Source organism: Cervus elaphus, chromosome X (genome assembly GCF_910594005.1).
Source record: "Cervus elaphus chromosome X, mCerEla1.1, whole genome shotgun sequence".
NCBI lineage: Eukaryota > Metazoa > Chordata > Mammalia > Artiodactyla > Cervidae > Cervus > Cervus elaphus.
This window is the reverse complement of record NC_057848.1, coordinates 43,973,039-43,988,467: the sequence shown is the minus strand read 5'-3', so window position 1 is coordinate 43,988,467 and position 15,429 is coordinate 43,973,039. Positions and strand designations below refer to the sequence as shown.

The 15,429-nt window shown below is 43.7% G+C and overlaps 1 protein-coding gene and 1 pseudogene across 3 annotated transcripts; one reads left to right on the top strand and one right to left on the bottom strand.

Moving 5' to 3' along the window:
* The first annotated feature begins 1,221 nt into the window (after nucleotides 1-1,221).
* Nucleotides 1,222-4,357, top strand: LOC122690275 (annotated as a pseudogene). The gene is made up of 2 exons (XR_006340035.1): nucleotides 1,222-1,236; nucleotides 3,733-4,357. The product of XR_006340035.1 is annotated as a dnaJ homolog subfamily C member 15-like (transcript).
* Nucleotides 4,358-11,301: 6,944 nt separating this feature from the next.
* On the bottom strand, nucleotides 11,302-14,766 carry LOC122689895 (testis-expressed protein 13D-like). 2 transcript variants are annotated; one of them, XM_043896696.1, is made up of 3 exons: nucleotides 13,137-14,766; nucleotides 12,611-12,655; nucleotides 11,302-12,356 (listed from the first exon to the last, which is right to left on the bottom strand). In XM_043896696.1, exons 1-2 carry the CDS (start codon nucleotides 14,110-14,112, stop codon nucleotides 12,624-12,626), a joined length of 1,008 nt encoding a protein of 335 aa, XP_043752631.1. In that variant the 5' UTR covers nucleotides 14,113-14,766; the 3' UTR covers nucleotides 11,302-12,356; nucleotides 12,611-12,623. The 2 variants fall into 2 exon arrangements, with proteins under 2 accessions (XP_043752631.1, XP_043752630.1); XM_043896695.1 differs by lacking the exon at nucleotides 12,611-12,655.
* Nucleotides 14,767-15,429: the final 663 nt, after the last annotated feature.

Here is a 15,429-nt window from a genome sequence, read left to right as displayed (position 1 = left end):
TATTTATATTTTCACGACAGTTGTGGCAAGGTAGGAGGGGAGTGGGGAAATACACAGGCGGTGGTTTTATGCTCTTTTCCCGTGGTACTATTAGACAATTCAGCATAAAGTCTTCCCATATTAGGCAAGCACAGTTCTTTGTTTCAGACCCTTTCCCCTTGTCCCCTTAACTTATGGTTTTTGTACTGAGGAATTAGGTGTGATTAAAGATGAAGTGACAGTGAGGTACAGGAGGATTGGTTAGTTGGAAATGTTAATATTTGGGTGGATATAGTAAAAATAGAAGATGGGGTAATGCTCTAAAAGACTAACCTACGTACACTTTCAAAATGCTTGTTTCTTGTTTGCTTGTTTCTGCTTAATTGCATTCCTTACTAATTTCCTTTCCTTGCTTTCTGTCTGTTCTTTTCTGACAGCTGAAGAATGTTCTGCAGACTCTGACCTCAACTTTCTTATTCCTGTTGCAGTGGGTGTGGCCTTGGGCTTCCTTATAATTGTTGTCTTTATCTCTTACATGATTGGAAGAAGGAAAAGTCGTACTGGTTATCAGTCTGTGTAATCAATTAAATCTAGTAGGGTTTTTTTATTTTTATTTTTTGGCTATCAGAAGTTATGTCTTCCATTGGCTAAAAGCCAGGAAATGCTGTGCAATTGTTTGGGATATGCAGACTAACCTCAGTGAGTTGCTAGCTAACTTGGGCACGAGTAGCACTCTTAGGAACAATTTCTGTTTTTTATTTTTCTATTTTTTGTTCCTTTGTAAAAGTGTAATTGAAAGAAAAATTGTGGCTTATAGTATCTTTTTAGTAAATAATGATTTTAAGCCTCTGACTCCAATTATGAAAGCATTTCTATTGAAGGGTAATTTTGTATGTTGCAGTTACTTGTATTTTGCCTCTTTGTTTGACATTATTTGCAAAATCAAAGCTGTTGGAGAATTTAACTTGCTTCAGAAAATAAATTCAAGAACATAATGGAATTCATTTTCATTGGTGGCAAACATAAAATTTGGTTTGTCATCAGACTTAGTTTTCCCAAGATTATTTAAATCTTGATTTTTCTGCTAGTTAGAAAGAAAGGAATGTTTTCCCAATATTGTATTTAATAGCAAAAATCTGGCTGTTTTCTTAATTACGATTAGTGGCTACTCTATTTTAACAAGGACGTCTTTTTTTTCCTACTAGAGTTTGGAATATATTGACTATCTCAGACTTGCCATTTATGCCGAAGGTTGAAGTAAGATCTACAATCCTTTTTTTTTTTTTTTTTTAAGGTGTTCATACCAAATTTTTTTACTGTACCACACAACATGTGGGATCTTAGTTCTTCCAACAGGCATTGAACCCTTGACCCCTGCAGTGGAAGTGCAGGGTCTTAACCACTGGACCGCCAGGGAATTCCCTGGGTTGTTTTTTTTTTTAGAGTTATGAATTAGAATTTTTTTCCCCATGGAGTCTTACCTTGTTCAGAAAGTTAATTCATCCTCCACTAAAAAAGAATAAGACAAAGCTTTATTTTGTGTGCCATCTGCACTCTCTCGTCCCCTGTATGAATAAGTTCTAATTGATAAATTTTTAATGTGTTGGTTTCTTTTTCTTACAACAGCAAGTGCTAACTCTAGAAACTAGTGGGCCCTGAAGTATCATCAGTCAGATGGCTGCCTGGCCAAAACTGGACCAGGAATATTCTGTAAATTTATTGATCTTGATAACAGACTTGTATCCCTGTAGGGACCTCTAATGGCTCTGGCTGCTGGAGTCAGATACTAGAGGCCTCTCCTCCGTGTCTGCTTGATTGGCCAGGCTATTGAATCACCCCGTGATTTGGAAGCACAGTGCTGTATCTCTCTAGTGTGCGGCTTTGCACACGTGTGATTCGTGTGAAGGCAGATGCTGATTTTATCAAGCTATTTTCTATGTAACTAAAAAACAAGTGTCTTCCAAAGATCTGCCTTCGCTTTAAAAACTTTCTTGAATTAAAAAATTAGGCTTAAACCTTAAATAAAGTTCGTTATTAAATCCAAGGATAAGATCCCCATCTACCTCTCAGCACAGTGCTCTCCACTGTATTGCTGCCATTAAGTGATGCCAGAACTCTGCCAATAATTGGGACTGGAAACTTTCATTAAAAAAAAAACTCATCAACATCTTTCTTTACTATCTTTATATGTGCACCTCAAAAGCATATATTCCAAACTGGAGTAGAAAGTCAGAATGCTCAACTACACTTCCCTTAGAACTTTCTAGTTCTGACTTGCAGACTTGAGCTCTCCTCGATTTGCTAAGTATATAAAGAATGTTTTCTTTTAAAATGTGTGTTTTTTTTAAAACAATTGCTTAGCTGTTATTTAGTCAAAGTGATGGCACCATAAAGAACAGTGGCTTTGTTTCAATAAATATTTTTGAGATGATTGTCTAAAAGCCAGGTTATTTAAATCAGCTTGTGACCTTGCCAGGTATATGGGTTGGAAAATTCAGATACATTTAGAAGTATGGGTTCATTTAAAAGTTTTCCACCTGTTGGGTAGGAGACTAACATCATTAATTCTTCAATGAGTATCATGGTTTTATCTTAGATAATTAGCAAACATGTTTAATTCTTCTTTGAGAATTAAGATTAATTAAAATATAAAATTATCAGACAGATAGAACAAAAACTGCTTCAATTCCAATAAAATACAGGAAGCCCAAAATCTGTGAACTGAGTGTTCAATAAACTTTGTTCACTGAGTTCATTTTTATGTCAGTACAAAAGTGGATCAGATAGTGGGGCTTTGAACTCATGAATATAAGGAATTATTTTCACCTGAGCTTCTTTGGAAGAACTGATGCTTGCTGCTACCTAAAGTTTTGGATATATCAATATAGTGAATTAATTAATACCTACAAAATAAAGCATACTGTGGCACTCCTGTTTCATCTGATATGTGTGAATTTTAGATTGGTGGATTAAAATATAATAATAAAGATTATTCAATCTATATTACTATGGATAACTTCATTTTTATTCCATGTTCTCAGTATTTAGAGGTTGGATTGGTTTGTATAACTGAGTTCCTCAAATTTTTGTCTCTTGAATTGTCAATAGGATTTACATGATCTCATAGTCTGCAAATTTACATAGGGCAGTCATTAAGGCATTTAACCTTTAATGTAGACATTTCAAATATAGGGGCCTATATGGTCATGAAAATTCCAAGAAGATATTGAAAATAAAATATAAAAATCAAATTTAAGAGCTTCATAATAATTGTACTTTTAATATATATATATATCTGTCTGCATTGATAAACTGTATTCACTGTTGAAATTGGTTCCATTCTGAGTAAGATAAACAACACCTGAGGGATATGACAGGCAGAAGAGGAGCTATCCCTTTACTGAAAATTCCTTTGAATTCCTGATAACCCAGTCTAATGCTCAAATGTTATATGACTGGATTAAATGGCACACATTCCTTTTTACTTAAGAGACATTTTTGGTGCGAGAAGGAACTGAACTTTGGATCTCTCCATAGTTCCTGAGTAATGGGGTTTCATTTTCTGATTGTTAAATGCTTAATGGGCTTTAATTCAGTCAAAAAATGGCCTTACCTTGCATTTGTGGGACTTCGGGGGGGTCTTTCGTTTCTCAGCTGAATATATTTCATAACTCTGCACCTCACAAAACCTCTGAAAGAAGCACTTTATAGATAGCAAGTAGAGTGGTTCCATATATGTTGCCATCTATCTAGAAAGTCAATGTGGGCGGCGCTCCGAGGGCCCCAAGCCCGATCGGCGTAGCCTGCGCTAGGCGGGATCCTTGCAGCCCCCCGCCCAGCCGTTTGGACGCCGGCCTCGACCGCGGGCTGGCAAGAAGTTTGATAGCTGCGGGGCTGGGTATTGCCGCTCTTGGCTTTGCAGGTCGCTACGCATTTCAGACCTGGAAACCTCTAGGACAAGTAATCACAGAAACTGCGAAGAAGATTTCAACTCCTAGCTTTTCACCCTACCATGGAGGAGGATTTGAACAGAAAATGAGTAGGTGAGAAGCAAGTCTCATTTTGGGTGTAAGCCCATCTGCCAGCAAGGCCAAGATTAGAGCAGCTCACAGGAGAATCATGATTTTGAATCACCCAGAGAAAGGTGGATCTCCTTACTTAGCAACCAAAATTAATGGAGCAAAAGACTTGCTAGAAGCAACCACCAAACACTGATGGATGCTCAGAGACCACTCTGAGGGAGAAAAGGGGGACCTTATAAATCTAGTCCTGCAAATTCATCTAAACCATGGCCTTCGTAATGTTCATACGTGTACTGACCACAGTCATTTCTTCCATGACCAAGCTATGTAATAATAAAAGATGAGCAGTCAAAAAAAAAAAAGTCAATGTGGAGGTCCATCTTTTTTTTTTTTTTTTTGCAGTCCATCCTTTTTAAGGATACTGTATACTGTAAGTGCTAGAACAGCCTTTAGAATTTAAGGAAACGTTTTGCTTTCTCTTTGTATTGTCTTTTTATTATATTTTGATGACAGTGTAAATTTGAGTCCCTCTATTTCAAGAGAGCGTGAACAGGAAAAATCTTGGCATCCAATTCATTTTTAGTAGGAAAATGCAACTATAGTTTTATTGAGCAATTACAGTGCTGTGCACTTTATTTCATTCACGTATTGAATGAAATTCATTCACTTCACTTCACTTCATTCACTGTGCACATTTCATTCACTTAATCCTCACAGCAACTCTCTCAAGTTGGGTGGTATCATTCCCAGTTTACAGAGGAGATAACTGAGGTTTGAGCTGTTATTTAACAAAAGTCCCACAAAGTAAGGGATGAAACTGACATTTGAGCCCAGTTCTGTCTGCCTTCAGAGACCGTGTTCTTCACCACCATGCATCTTGGCTTCTAAGAAAGAATAGATTTAAAAAAAAAAAACACACATACCTTACATTAAATGGTTACAGAAATCTGACTTCTGTACTCTTCTGTCCTGCGTGTAGTCACCCTATAAATGTTCTTCAGTATTCTTAAAATAACTTGAGTTTAGTTCAGCCCAGTTGAAGTGAGAACGAATGTGGTGGGAGCATGCGTTGTGAAAGATCAAACCAAGGCCAGTTTGTGCTGCACCTTGTTAAGCCCTGAATGTCACTGTTTTTCAGAGTAGCCTCATCTAGTTATTCTGATCACGTATCATTATCATTCTGTCCTCAAACTGTTCTGCACCATGAATCATTCTGACCGTGCATTAGTATGTTTAAGAGACTAAATGGATCTGTCTCCTCACTTTACCTAAATTAATGTCATCCCTACCCCCCAGCCATCCCCTGACTTTTAAGTGCAGTGTAGCCCTGACACTTGGCAGTCCTTGCTGGGTGGGTCTGAGCCCCAGTATGCAGTTCCTCCTACTATCTAGAGCCTTTCTGAGAGGGCATTGAAACATGTATGTTACCATAGGTAAAATAGATAACCAGTACCAGTTTGATACATGAAGCAGGGCACTCAAAGCTGGTGCTCTGGGACAACCCAGGAGGATGGGCTGGAGAGGGAGGTGGGAGGGGGGGTTCAGGATTGGGGAGCACATGTACACCCGTGGCTGATTCATGTCGATGTATGGCAAAAACCATCACAATATTGTAATTAGCCTCCAATTAAATAAACAATTGAAAAAAAAAGAAATCCTCCTTCACATTTGTTGTTAGTCGCTCAGTCATGTCCGACTCCTTGTGACGCTATGGACTGTATAGCCTGCCAGGTGCCTCTGTCCATGGGATTTTCCAGGTAAGAATACTGGAGTGGGTTGCCATTTCCTCCAGGGGATCTTCCTGATCAGGGATCGAACCCACGGCTCCTGCATTGCAGGCAGATTCTTTACTGCTGAGCCACCAGGGAAGCCCTTATTCGCCTACTTGTTTTCCAGACATAATGTGCAACTCTTCCGTACCCACCTTATCTACTCTCTTGTACTCCCTCCTCTCCAGCCATACTGGCCCTCTTGCTGCTCCTCAAAGACCCTAAGGGTGTCTTCCTTTCGAGGCCCTTGTGTTTGCTCTGCCTTCTACCTGGAAAGATCCCCTAGCTATCCTCATGGCTCATCCTCTAGTCCCATTTAGGTCTCTTCAAATGTCACCTAGTCAGGGAAGCTTTCCTTGACCACTCTATAACTCCAGTGTTCCCCCCACACCACTTCCCATCCTCTTTAGTCTGTTTCACTTATATTACTTACCACCCGTTACCATTTGACATGCTATTTGTTTTACTTGCTAATCCGTATTTCATGTATGCTTCCCACTAGAAGGTAAACTTCACGAAAGCAGGAATCTACAATGTTTACTAGGCTGTTCCAGTCTCTAGTACCTGACACACGGTTCACACTGAATAAATATTTGCTGATGGATAAGTGGTCATTTTTTGTAGTAATAGCTAAACACTTATTAACTCCTTAATACCTTGTTTTATCAAATCTAAGATGCTATCAGTTGTAAGATAAATAAACTGTGAGAGGCCTACTGTTTTCAAAAATGTAAAAAAAATGTACATCTTAGAGTTGATATGCATCAGGCACTGTGGAGAGTACTATTCCTGCATTATAACAGCTACCATTAATCCACTGAATGCATCTGGGATTCAGACCCAAGCAGTCAGAGCCAAGCCGTAAGCATTCTACCATTACAACCTCCCTTCAGTATGACATACTGCTGCTTGTGTCATCTTCAATTCCAAAAGCAAAAGTCTGGCGGCTATGATTTTCCATTTTAAAGCAGACAGTATTTAATATTCATGTTTCCTTCTTTTTAAATGCTACATAGCATAGCATGGCAGGTATATCAGAAAAGGATTTGCATCCTTGCTTTTGACACACAGCAGGGTGATAAGTAACTTGAACAAGTTATTCAACCTCTCTAAGCCTAGATTTCTCCATTTGTAAGATGGAGATGGTACTATCTTCTTACTATCTTGTAAGGTTCTAAAGGGAATTAAATAAGATAATGCCACCAAATTTACAAAGTAAGCTCACATAAACTTGAGCTTTTAAAAAATCATATAGGTTGGAATCTTATATAGAAAGAGGAAGTGAAGAGAGAATAGGGCTGAGATAAAGCCTTAAGGAGCAGAAATCCACTCAAACTAGGTTATAAAAAGAGCAATGAATTATGAAGTGATTGTATAAGTCTCACAGAATCCAGTCGAAGAGGTACATTTGAGACACAGAGGAATAGAGTTAAATTATAAAGCTTCAACTGAGAATAAACAGGTGATAACTACCAAGAAGATTTAGAAAAAAATGAGTGATAACTTTACTGCATTTAACACATTTATTAAGATGTATTATAAAGCTCAGATCAAATGTTAGATGGATATAATAATAGACCAACAATTTAATGGACAACATATGTACACACACTCTATTTGGTATTTGATAAAGATGGTCCTTTCAGATCAATGGGGAAAGACTGGAACATTGAAAAATGATGCTGAGATACTAGGGTGATTATTTTGGGGAAAAGTACATTGAGACCTACCTCATAAGTACCAAGATAAATTCAAGGATGATTAAGGATTTAATTTTGAAAAACTGTAAAAGATACAGAATCAGATATAGGTAGTTGTCTTTTATCTCAAAGGCCTTCCTAAGAATAAAAGAAAATGAATAAATGACAATGGAAAAGATTTCAGTATATAAAACTAAAATACTTCTATCAAAATGCCACCACACACAAATTTAAAGATAATCTACAAACAAGGGAAAATACTTGGCATCCTAATGACGAAGGGTTAGGTTAATATCCTTCCTTACTATCAAATAAAAGCAAGGTGAGTATTCCATGAGTACACTTAGGACATGAATAAATCATGACAGAAGAAGTACAAATGGATAAGTAATTTCAAAAAATACTCCATCTTTCTATATAAGCAAAGAAATACAAATCAAACTAAGATCTTTCAAACTGGTTAAGATTTTTTAAATGATTATATTTACTGTTAGATTTTCTTCTTGTAGCTCAGCTGGTAAAGAACACCTGCAATGCAGGAGACCCATTGGGAAGATGGAGAAGGGAGAGGCTACCCACTCCAGTATTCTTGGGCTTCCCTGCTGGCTCAGTTGGTAAAGAATCTACCTGCAATGTGGGAGACCTAGGTATGATCCCTGGGTCAGGAAGATCCCCTGGAGAAGGGAAAGGCTACCCACTCCAGTATTCTGATCTGGAGAATTCCAAGGACATGGGGTCTGTGGGGTCACAAGGAGTCAGACACGACAGAGCAACTTTCACATTCATATTTATTCTTGGGCATGGTGCAGAAGACTCTGCACACTAATATTGTTGAGAGTGAAATGAAAATTTGAAAATAATCTAAATGCCCAATGAGAACTCCTTAAGTACAATAAATTGAAACTCTGACATGACAGCATTTTACATGACCATTTAAAGTTACATTCTCAAAATAATTCAAATATGAGACAGTGTGCCTTACTGCTAAGTGAGACAGATATAGGAAAGGAATATGTACTGAATTAATCTGTTTTGGTAAATCTCTATGTATCTGTAACTGTTCTGCCACCCAAAAAGTGCTTCTCAATTCCTATACCTTCCCCCATGTGGGGTGCAGAGCCCACCATAGAAGGGATCCAAATTTGAGTCACTACTTTTACAGTTGAGGAGGCTACAAAAAAGTATGTACCATATTGTGTCTTGGTGTATATAAATATGTGGTTCTATATACACCTAAGTGTGTGTGTATGTAAAGTAAATATAAACAATAGTTACCTCCAGGTTTGGGGATTGTATATGGTTTTAATTGCTTTTCCTACTTCTGTTTTGGTGAATCCAGTTTACTTTGATAGTCAGAAAGGGCCTCAGAAAAATAATTTCCCAAGAGAGTGAGTTATGAATCTCCTTGGTTCTCTCTTGCATCTTGCTCATGAATAAGGGTTGACTCTGTGAGAGGACAAAGCCTTCACTCCTGCCAGGTAGCAGGGCTCTGCCCTCATTTGAAACTTGTTTTTATTACAGAAAACTTGAACATTGCTCATTAGTCTGGCTAACTGGCATTTGCAATGCATGGGCACAACTCTCACCTGCAGAGGGATGCAGCACACCTATCATGGAGCAGTCTTGTTGCCTCCTACCACAGCTGAGCGGGCTGCTCCCCATCCCTACACTTACCACTCGCTGCCTGCAGAGGCCCCCAGAGGAAGGGTCAGCTTGGAGCCACTGCTTCTGCAACTGTGTGAGACGAATGGGCGTGGAAGTGTTCATGGCAAGGGGCTCTATGGAGGCGGGGCGGGGAGCGTGGCAGCCACCCTACGCTGCTCCGCTTTCTGCATCACTCTCCCTGTAACTTTCAGCAAGCTGACACCCCTAGAAGCTATGTCCACACTCCTTCCAGCACCTTCTTTTGTAGCATCAACACTCCACAACAACCAACCCTGACTCTCTGACCCCCTCCACTCACTTCCCTCTCCACCAGACTGGCTCTGTGATTCAGAGTCCTTCCATTATAGCCAGATACATCCAGCAAGGTATTGACAGACCCAGTTCACTGCTAGTAACTGGTAAGGGTACAAGGTTGAGGTTCTGATATAGCAGAAAGGGCATGGAGTTTGGTGCCAGGCGACGGGTTAGAACCCATGCTTCACCAGCTCCCAACTAAATGACTTTGGGTAACTTACTGAGTTGCCACATTTGTTAAAATGGGAGTAAAATATCCTCCTTGAACAACTATTAACAGAGGCATCTGTTATACCTATACTTTACAGAGCTGTCACCAATGAGAGTAATAGCCATACAGTGTCACATGGTGGTCACTCTCTGGTATGAGAAGTCACACCAGGGGCACCCTTTATACCCATTACCCCGTCATCACAGAGATCCTAATGGTGGGGGAAGGGAGCCAACACTTTTTGGGGATCAGAGAAATTCAGTAGCTTGTTTTAGGTTACACAGCTAGTAATTGGTAGAGCAGGTGTATGAGCCCAGTCACCCAGGCTCTTAAACAACTTACTGCCTTTACCTGTGTGTGTCCAGCTTGGGCACAGCCAACCTTAATGATTCTGGCCAAAGCTTCATGCAGGTTGCTATGAAAAAAAGTCAGCCCTGAAACATTAGGTGATTATATTGAGCTACAGAAGAGTTGTACCTGGAGAATCTGGTTTCTTCCAGTTCTACAGACATTCCAATGGTCATCAGAGTGTGTTGTGGAGCCTTAAGTGAGCCAGCCATAATGAGATCCAGGGTGATTTGTTCCCATTACACTATGGATACAAACAAAGGTTCTCAAACTTTAGTAAGCGCCAGAAACACCTGTTAGACCCTACCCCCCACAACTTCTGGAGTCAGGAGGTCTGAGGTAGAGCTTGAGAATTTGCATTTGTGATGAAGTTCCCAGTTGATCCTGATGCTGCTGGTTCAAAAGCCATGCATTGAGAACCGCCAGATTAAAATGTACTATAATATTCCCATCTCATCTGTGTCCTGTCCTCCAGAGTTCCAGGGAGTTATCAGCATACACAAGTGTATCACAAAACCAGCTTCCAACCCAGAAAACAGCTTTGTGTTGATGCCCTTGACGGTCCCCTTCCTCCCCAGTACCCTCCTGAATAACCAAGGCCTCCCGGTTATCAGGACCCTGGGAGCGAGGACGCTGGTGGGGCAGCTTCATGTCTTTTCTCTGCCCCATGTGTCTCTACACCAAGCAGGGAGCCAGACTCTACCCCTTTTGCCTCCGGGAACATTCGCCATGTTAGCCGACTGGCTAAGCCTGGCTCTTCTCCAGAATCCTGAGCACCTTGATGGGATTGTGCATAGGAGGGAGGGGACAGTGCCTTGCAGGGCAGAAATTTCTGCTCAAGGCACTTCTGGGAGACAGGGCCTCAGAGAAATGGCTTCTTGGTGCAGGTAGGGAGGCTGGACACGAGGCACTAGGGCTCCCAGCCTAGGCAGAAGCCCCCTCCTCCCCTCACCTCACCTCTCCTCCCCTCTTGTGCCCCATGGGCCCAGGAGTAGCAGAGGAGCCCACCTTCAAGGACTTGGACAGTGAGGGGAGCAGGGACAATCACAATGGACTGAAGACCCGACAGAAGTCCCTCCCCCCAATTCTTGAGTAACTCGCAGGAAGAGGAGGGGCCCTTCAATAGTGAATGAGATTGAATTCTCCAGTCACCTCAGTGGGATGGAGGGAAGAGGTAGATTTAAACCGCTGCTTCTGAGCAAACCTGCCCCTCGGTACACACAACACAGAAGACACAGCTGGTAAGTGAACACTCTTTATTACTAGTTAGAAGCAGAAAACCTCTGACAAAGGCTGAGCCTCGTGAGCTGGAATCTCCTGGGGGAACTCGAGGACACCTCTTGTTCAGACTGGAGCCTGAATTGACTTCCAGTCTCTGGGCAGACCTTGGCTCCCTCTGGATTGCAGCAGCCGCCTCAGGGGAGCAGAGCACCTGAAGACACCAAGTGGAAGAGAAGGGCCCAGGGGCGTTCTCAAGAGTGCCTATCCCAGTTCAGTTCTATTTTTAATCTAGTTCAAGAAAGCACAATTCATAGCACAATGAATGTCCCAGAAAACACAGTTTATTCATCTACTCTTGACTGAAAAAGGGCTTGGGATGGGAGCAGCCTGAGGCTGAGGGCTTGAGTGTGTAGCAAGACAACCCAGTGGTCTTTCAGAAAACCAGGAAAATAGTTGTCCCTCTCAGGGGGGAATCAGCAGGAGTATGAGAAAAGTCCTGCTTGTACTTTTGTGAGGCTACAATATATGCCCCTGCTCATTTATTTCCACTGGGATTAATGTGATGAGCAGTTCAGTCATTCAAATTCTTCCACGAAAGTCTTTTTGATTTTGCCCCCAGAATTGTAGAAATGAATCTTGACTTTATTTCAATTGGGTTTACTTAAAAGCCACACTATATGTAAGGCAAAGAAGTCATACCTGATATAATTGGTATGCCAAATTAGGCTCTCTCCTGTCATGTAGCCTATTTCCTCCAATTGAGTTAAAATGTGTGCACCAGATAACAACATACAGTAGTAATTCTTAGTACATACTAGACAATAAATAACTGCTTGTTCAATGAGTTAATGAATGCAATTTGACAAACTTGCTAAATCCCTAAAACTTAATACTACCCTCCCACCCCTCTTTGAAACTCTGTCATTCCCTTTTCCTCAACAGACGCATTAAGCTTAACAAAATGTCTGCCCTCCCTTGTTACAAGATGTGTGTCAGAATGTCTTCTTTCCTCTGATTCTTCATTCTTTTTTTCTGCTCCAGTCAGCTGAGATCTAAGGCGAAGGTTGCTGCGAGCTGGAAGGGCATTTTGTGGCAATTCACACATGGGGAGCTGGACCTTCTTCAGCCTCACACGGAGGTCCTGGAGCTTACAGACACAAAGAACAGGCCCAAACCAATGAATGTTATAAAAACAAATCAAGGAACAAATATGAACATGGCTGCAGTATACAGCATAACGATAGCCTTCTCAAGGAAAAGCAGTGTTCCTAGAATAAAATGTATCTTATGTTCTAAAAGCATGGTTATTCTCAGCCAAAGACCTGGTATCATGGGAGAGAGAGGCTAAGAAGAATACAGGAAGGAGAAAAAGAGAATGTTTAATCACATCAGTCGGTATACCTTAAGGTGTCAATCAATTGGTAGTCTCCATCAACAGTCCACCACCTGTGAATTTAAATGCCATTGGAGAAATTTTCCTTTCAAAATTAACATATTCATTAGAATCTCATCTTTCTTTGAAACAATACACATATATACATGTATACACGTATAATGTGAAAGTGGGGGAAGAGATCCATAGGTAGAAACATATTGTGTTAAAATGGTTATGGCTTGTTGGTAGGATAATGAAAATTTTTGTTTGATGGGTTTTCAAATTTTCTATGATGTAAATAAAAGTTTTTGATCAGAAGGGGACCTCCACAAATTGATTACTCTCTAGAATATGCCTCCATTCTTTTTCTACATTCCTGAATTCAGTGAGGAGCTTCTTTGGGGCAAGACTTCCCACCTCAGTTAGCATCTAGATTTTCTTGCATTCATCCCAAGCCAAACATCAGGAAAAATTAATCCCATTCTGTACCTTAGGCAGTCCCAACCCCTCCTCCTAAGGATCCCTCTTCCTAGGGTTTAAAGGCTTTCTTACCATCTGGCGTCCTGGGCAGCTGATCCTGAGGTTGTTGATTCGTTGGGCCATCTTGGAAGTGCCCCACAGGGTTTCCAAAGTGGGGACCTTCTCCTTGGCCCTCGATCCTCTGGTCCCACGGCGGGGCGACCTCTTCCTGGGACACAACTACAGGCCACATAGCAGGTGCATACATCACCCCAGCAGGCATCTGGGGGGCCGGGTATGCTGTTGCGGGGGCAGCGGCTAGTTGGGCTTCTGGGAGTACCCTACGTGGGGGAGGTAGTGGGAATTGGAAGGGCATGGGGCACGGCATGTGCATGGGGCATGGCATGGGAGCTGGGGGTTGAACAACCTGGACCCAGGGATCCTGGGCTCCCTGCACACTGCCTGCCGAAGCATTCTGCGCCTCCTCCCTCTGGGCCTCCAGCTGCCTGCGCTGCGAGGTCGCGGCCAGCAACTTGTTGCGCTCCTCAGTGGTCAGGGGCCACGTGTCAGCCCGGAGCTGCGGGGATCGAGAGCTGACTACGGCCGCCTGGGACTGCCTCTCGGCCTGCAGCAGCTGCCCGCGCAGGGCCTCGCGCTCGCTCAGCGCCTGCTGCAGGTCTTGGCGCGTGCGGCGCAACTGCATGATCATCTGCTTCCGCTCTTCGCGCAGGCGCTGCAGCTGCGAGGCCAGGGCCCAGGCAGCCGTCTCGCGCTCCTCCACCTGCTCCTGCAGCCGCTGGATGCGGCGGGCCTGCTGCTCTCGCTGCCTCGTGGCCACCCGCACGCCCAAGGCCAGCGCGCTCCAGGCACAGGCCCTCTTGAGGTTGCGAGGCACATGCGTGTCGGCCAAGACGGACTGCAGCTCGTCCTCGATCTCATTCCAGGGCCGCGAGCGGTAGCTCACGTAGAAATCTGAGCCGCCGCCATTTCGGAGTACTTCTTGGTTGATGAACGTAACTACGTCGCTGTGGCGAAAACCGCTCCTGGGATCTCCGAGGTCCAAGGCCATGACCTCCGCGGCCTAGTCTGCAGAGACGCTGCAGCTGTGGTGAGCGATGGCCGCTAAACCGATCCGCCTCTCGGCTCCGCAGTCCTCCTTCAGCCCTAGCTCAGTCCTGGGGTTCGCCTCCTTGCCCTCACACCCACGAGTCCCTTAACGAAGACTGGGGTGACCCGCTCCTCACACCGCGTGGTGCATCAGAGCTCTGGGCTCTGAATGAGGCTGCAAGGCCTGGTGGGAGCCCCGTCCTCGGCCTGGCGCCCCCTGTATGGCGGCAAGTGGAGCGCCTGCCCCTGGATCCAGCGGGGACGCCCTTTCCTTGGCGCACCGCCTCCTACAGGGCGGGCTAGCTAGTGACCGCAGTGCGCCGCACGGAGAGTTCGCGTTCCCAAGAGATTCTGAAACACCTGGATACTAAAGAATTTCGAATCCGGGAGTCAGTTGAGTGGGCGGGGTGCGGGGGTGGGGGTGGGGTCTTTTGGTTCAGCGCCCTCTGGCTCTACCGTCAGCCGCTCTCTCACATTTTCTATGTGGTTTCAACTTGTCTGTACTCTTCCCTAATCCTAAAGCAGACAGCCTTGGAGTTCGGCTCGTCAAGAAAATCAAGTGGTTGAACCATGAAGCCCCTTGGTTTTCCTTGCTGAACCCTATCTTCAAGCTCTAGATCCCAGTTCCTCCTATTCCATTTTTTCAGGGACTTCACTACATCTTCCCACCCCCACCTCACCCCACCCCACCCCCACACCCCCACCGCCACCTTACTCCACCCCCCACCCCTACCTCACCTCACCCCATCCCCCCACCCCACCCCACCCCCACACCCCCACCCCCACCTTACTCCACCCCCACACCCCCACCCCCACCTTACTCCACCCCCCACCCCTACCTCACCTCACCCCATCCCCCCACCCCACCCCACCCCCACCTCACCCCCACCTCACCCCATCCCCCCACCCCACCCCACCCCCACACCCCCACCTCACTCCACCCCCCCACCCCCCCCCACCCCCCCCCCGTATTTCCTGCATCTCAGCCACGCTGCACCACCCCTGTGCTGCTGACTATTTTTCTCCCAGGCAGGAAGCCTGTTCAGGTTCCCTATGTGCTTGGAATAATTTCCTCCCTCTAACCTATGTCCTGGACTTTCTTCTCATTAGAATAGTCTATACTAGGTCCCCTTCACCGTGCTCCCTTTACCGTTCAACCTGCTGCACTTTGGTTTTCACCCTACAAAAACTCTAGTGAAAAAAATCTCTCATAAGGTCACCAGTAGTCACTACCTCACTACAAAAGCAAGTGGATACTTTGATAGGTTTTATGTGATTT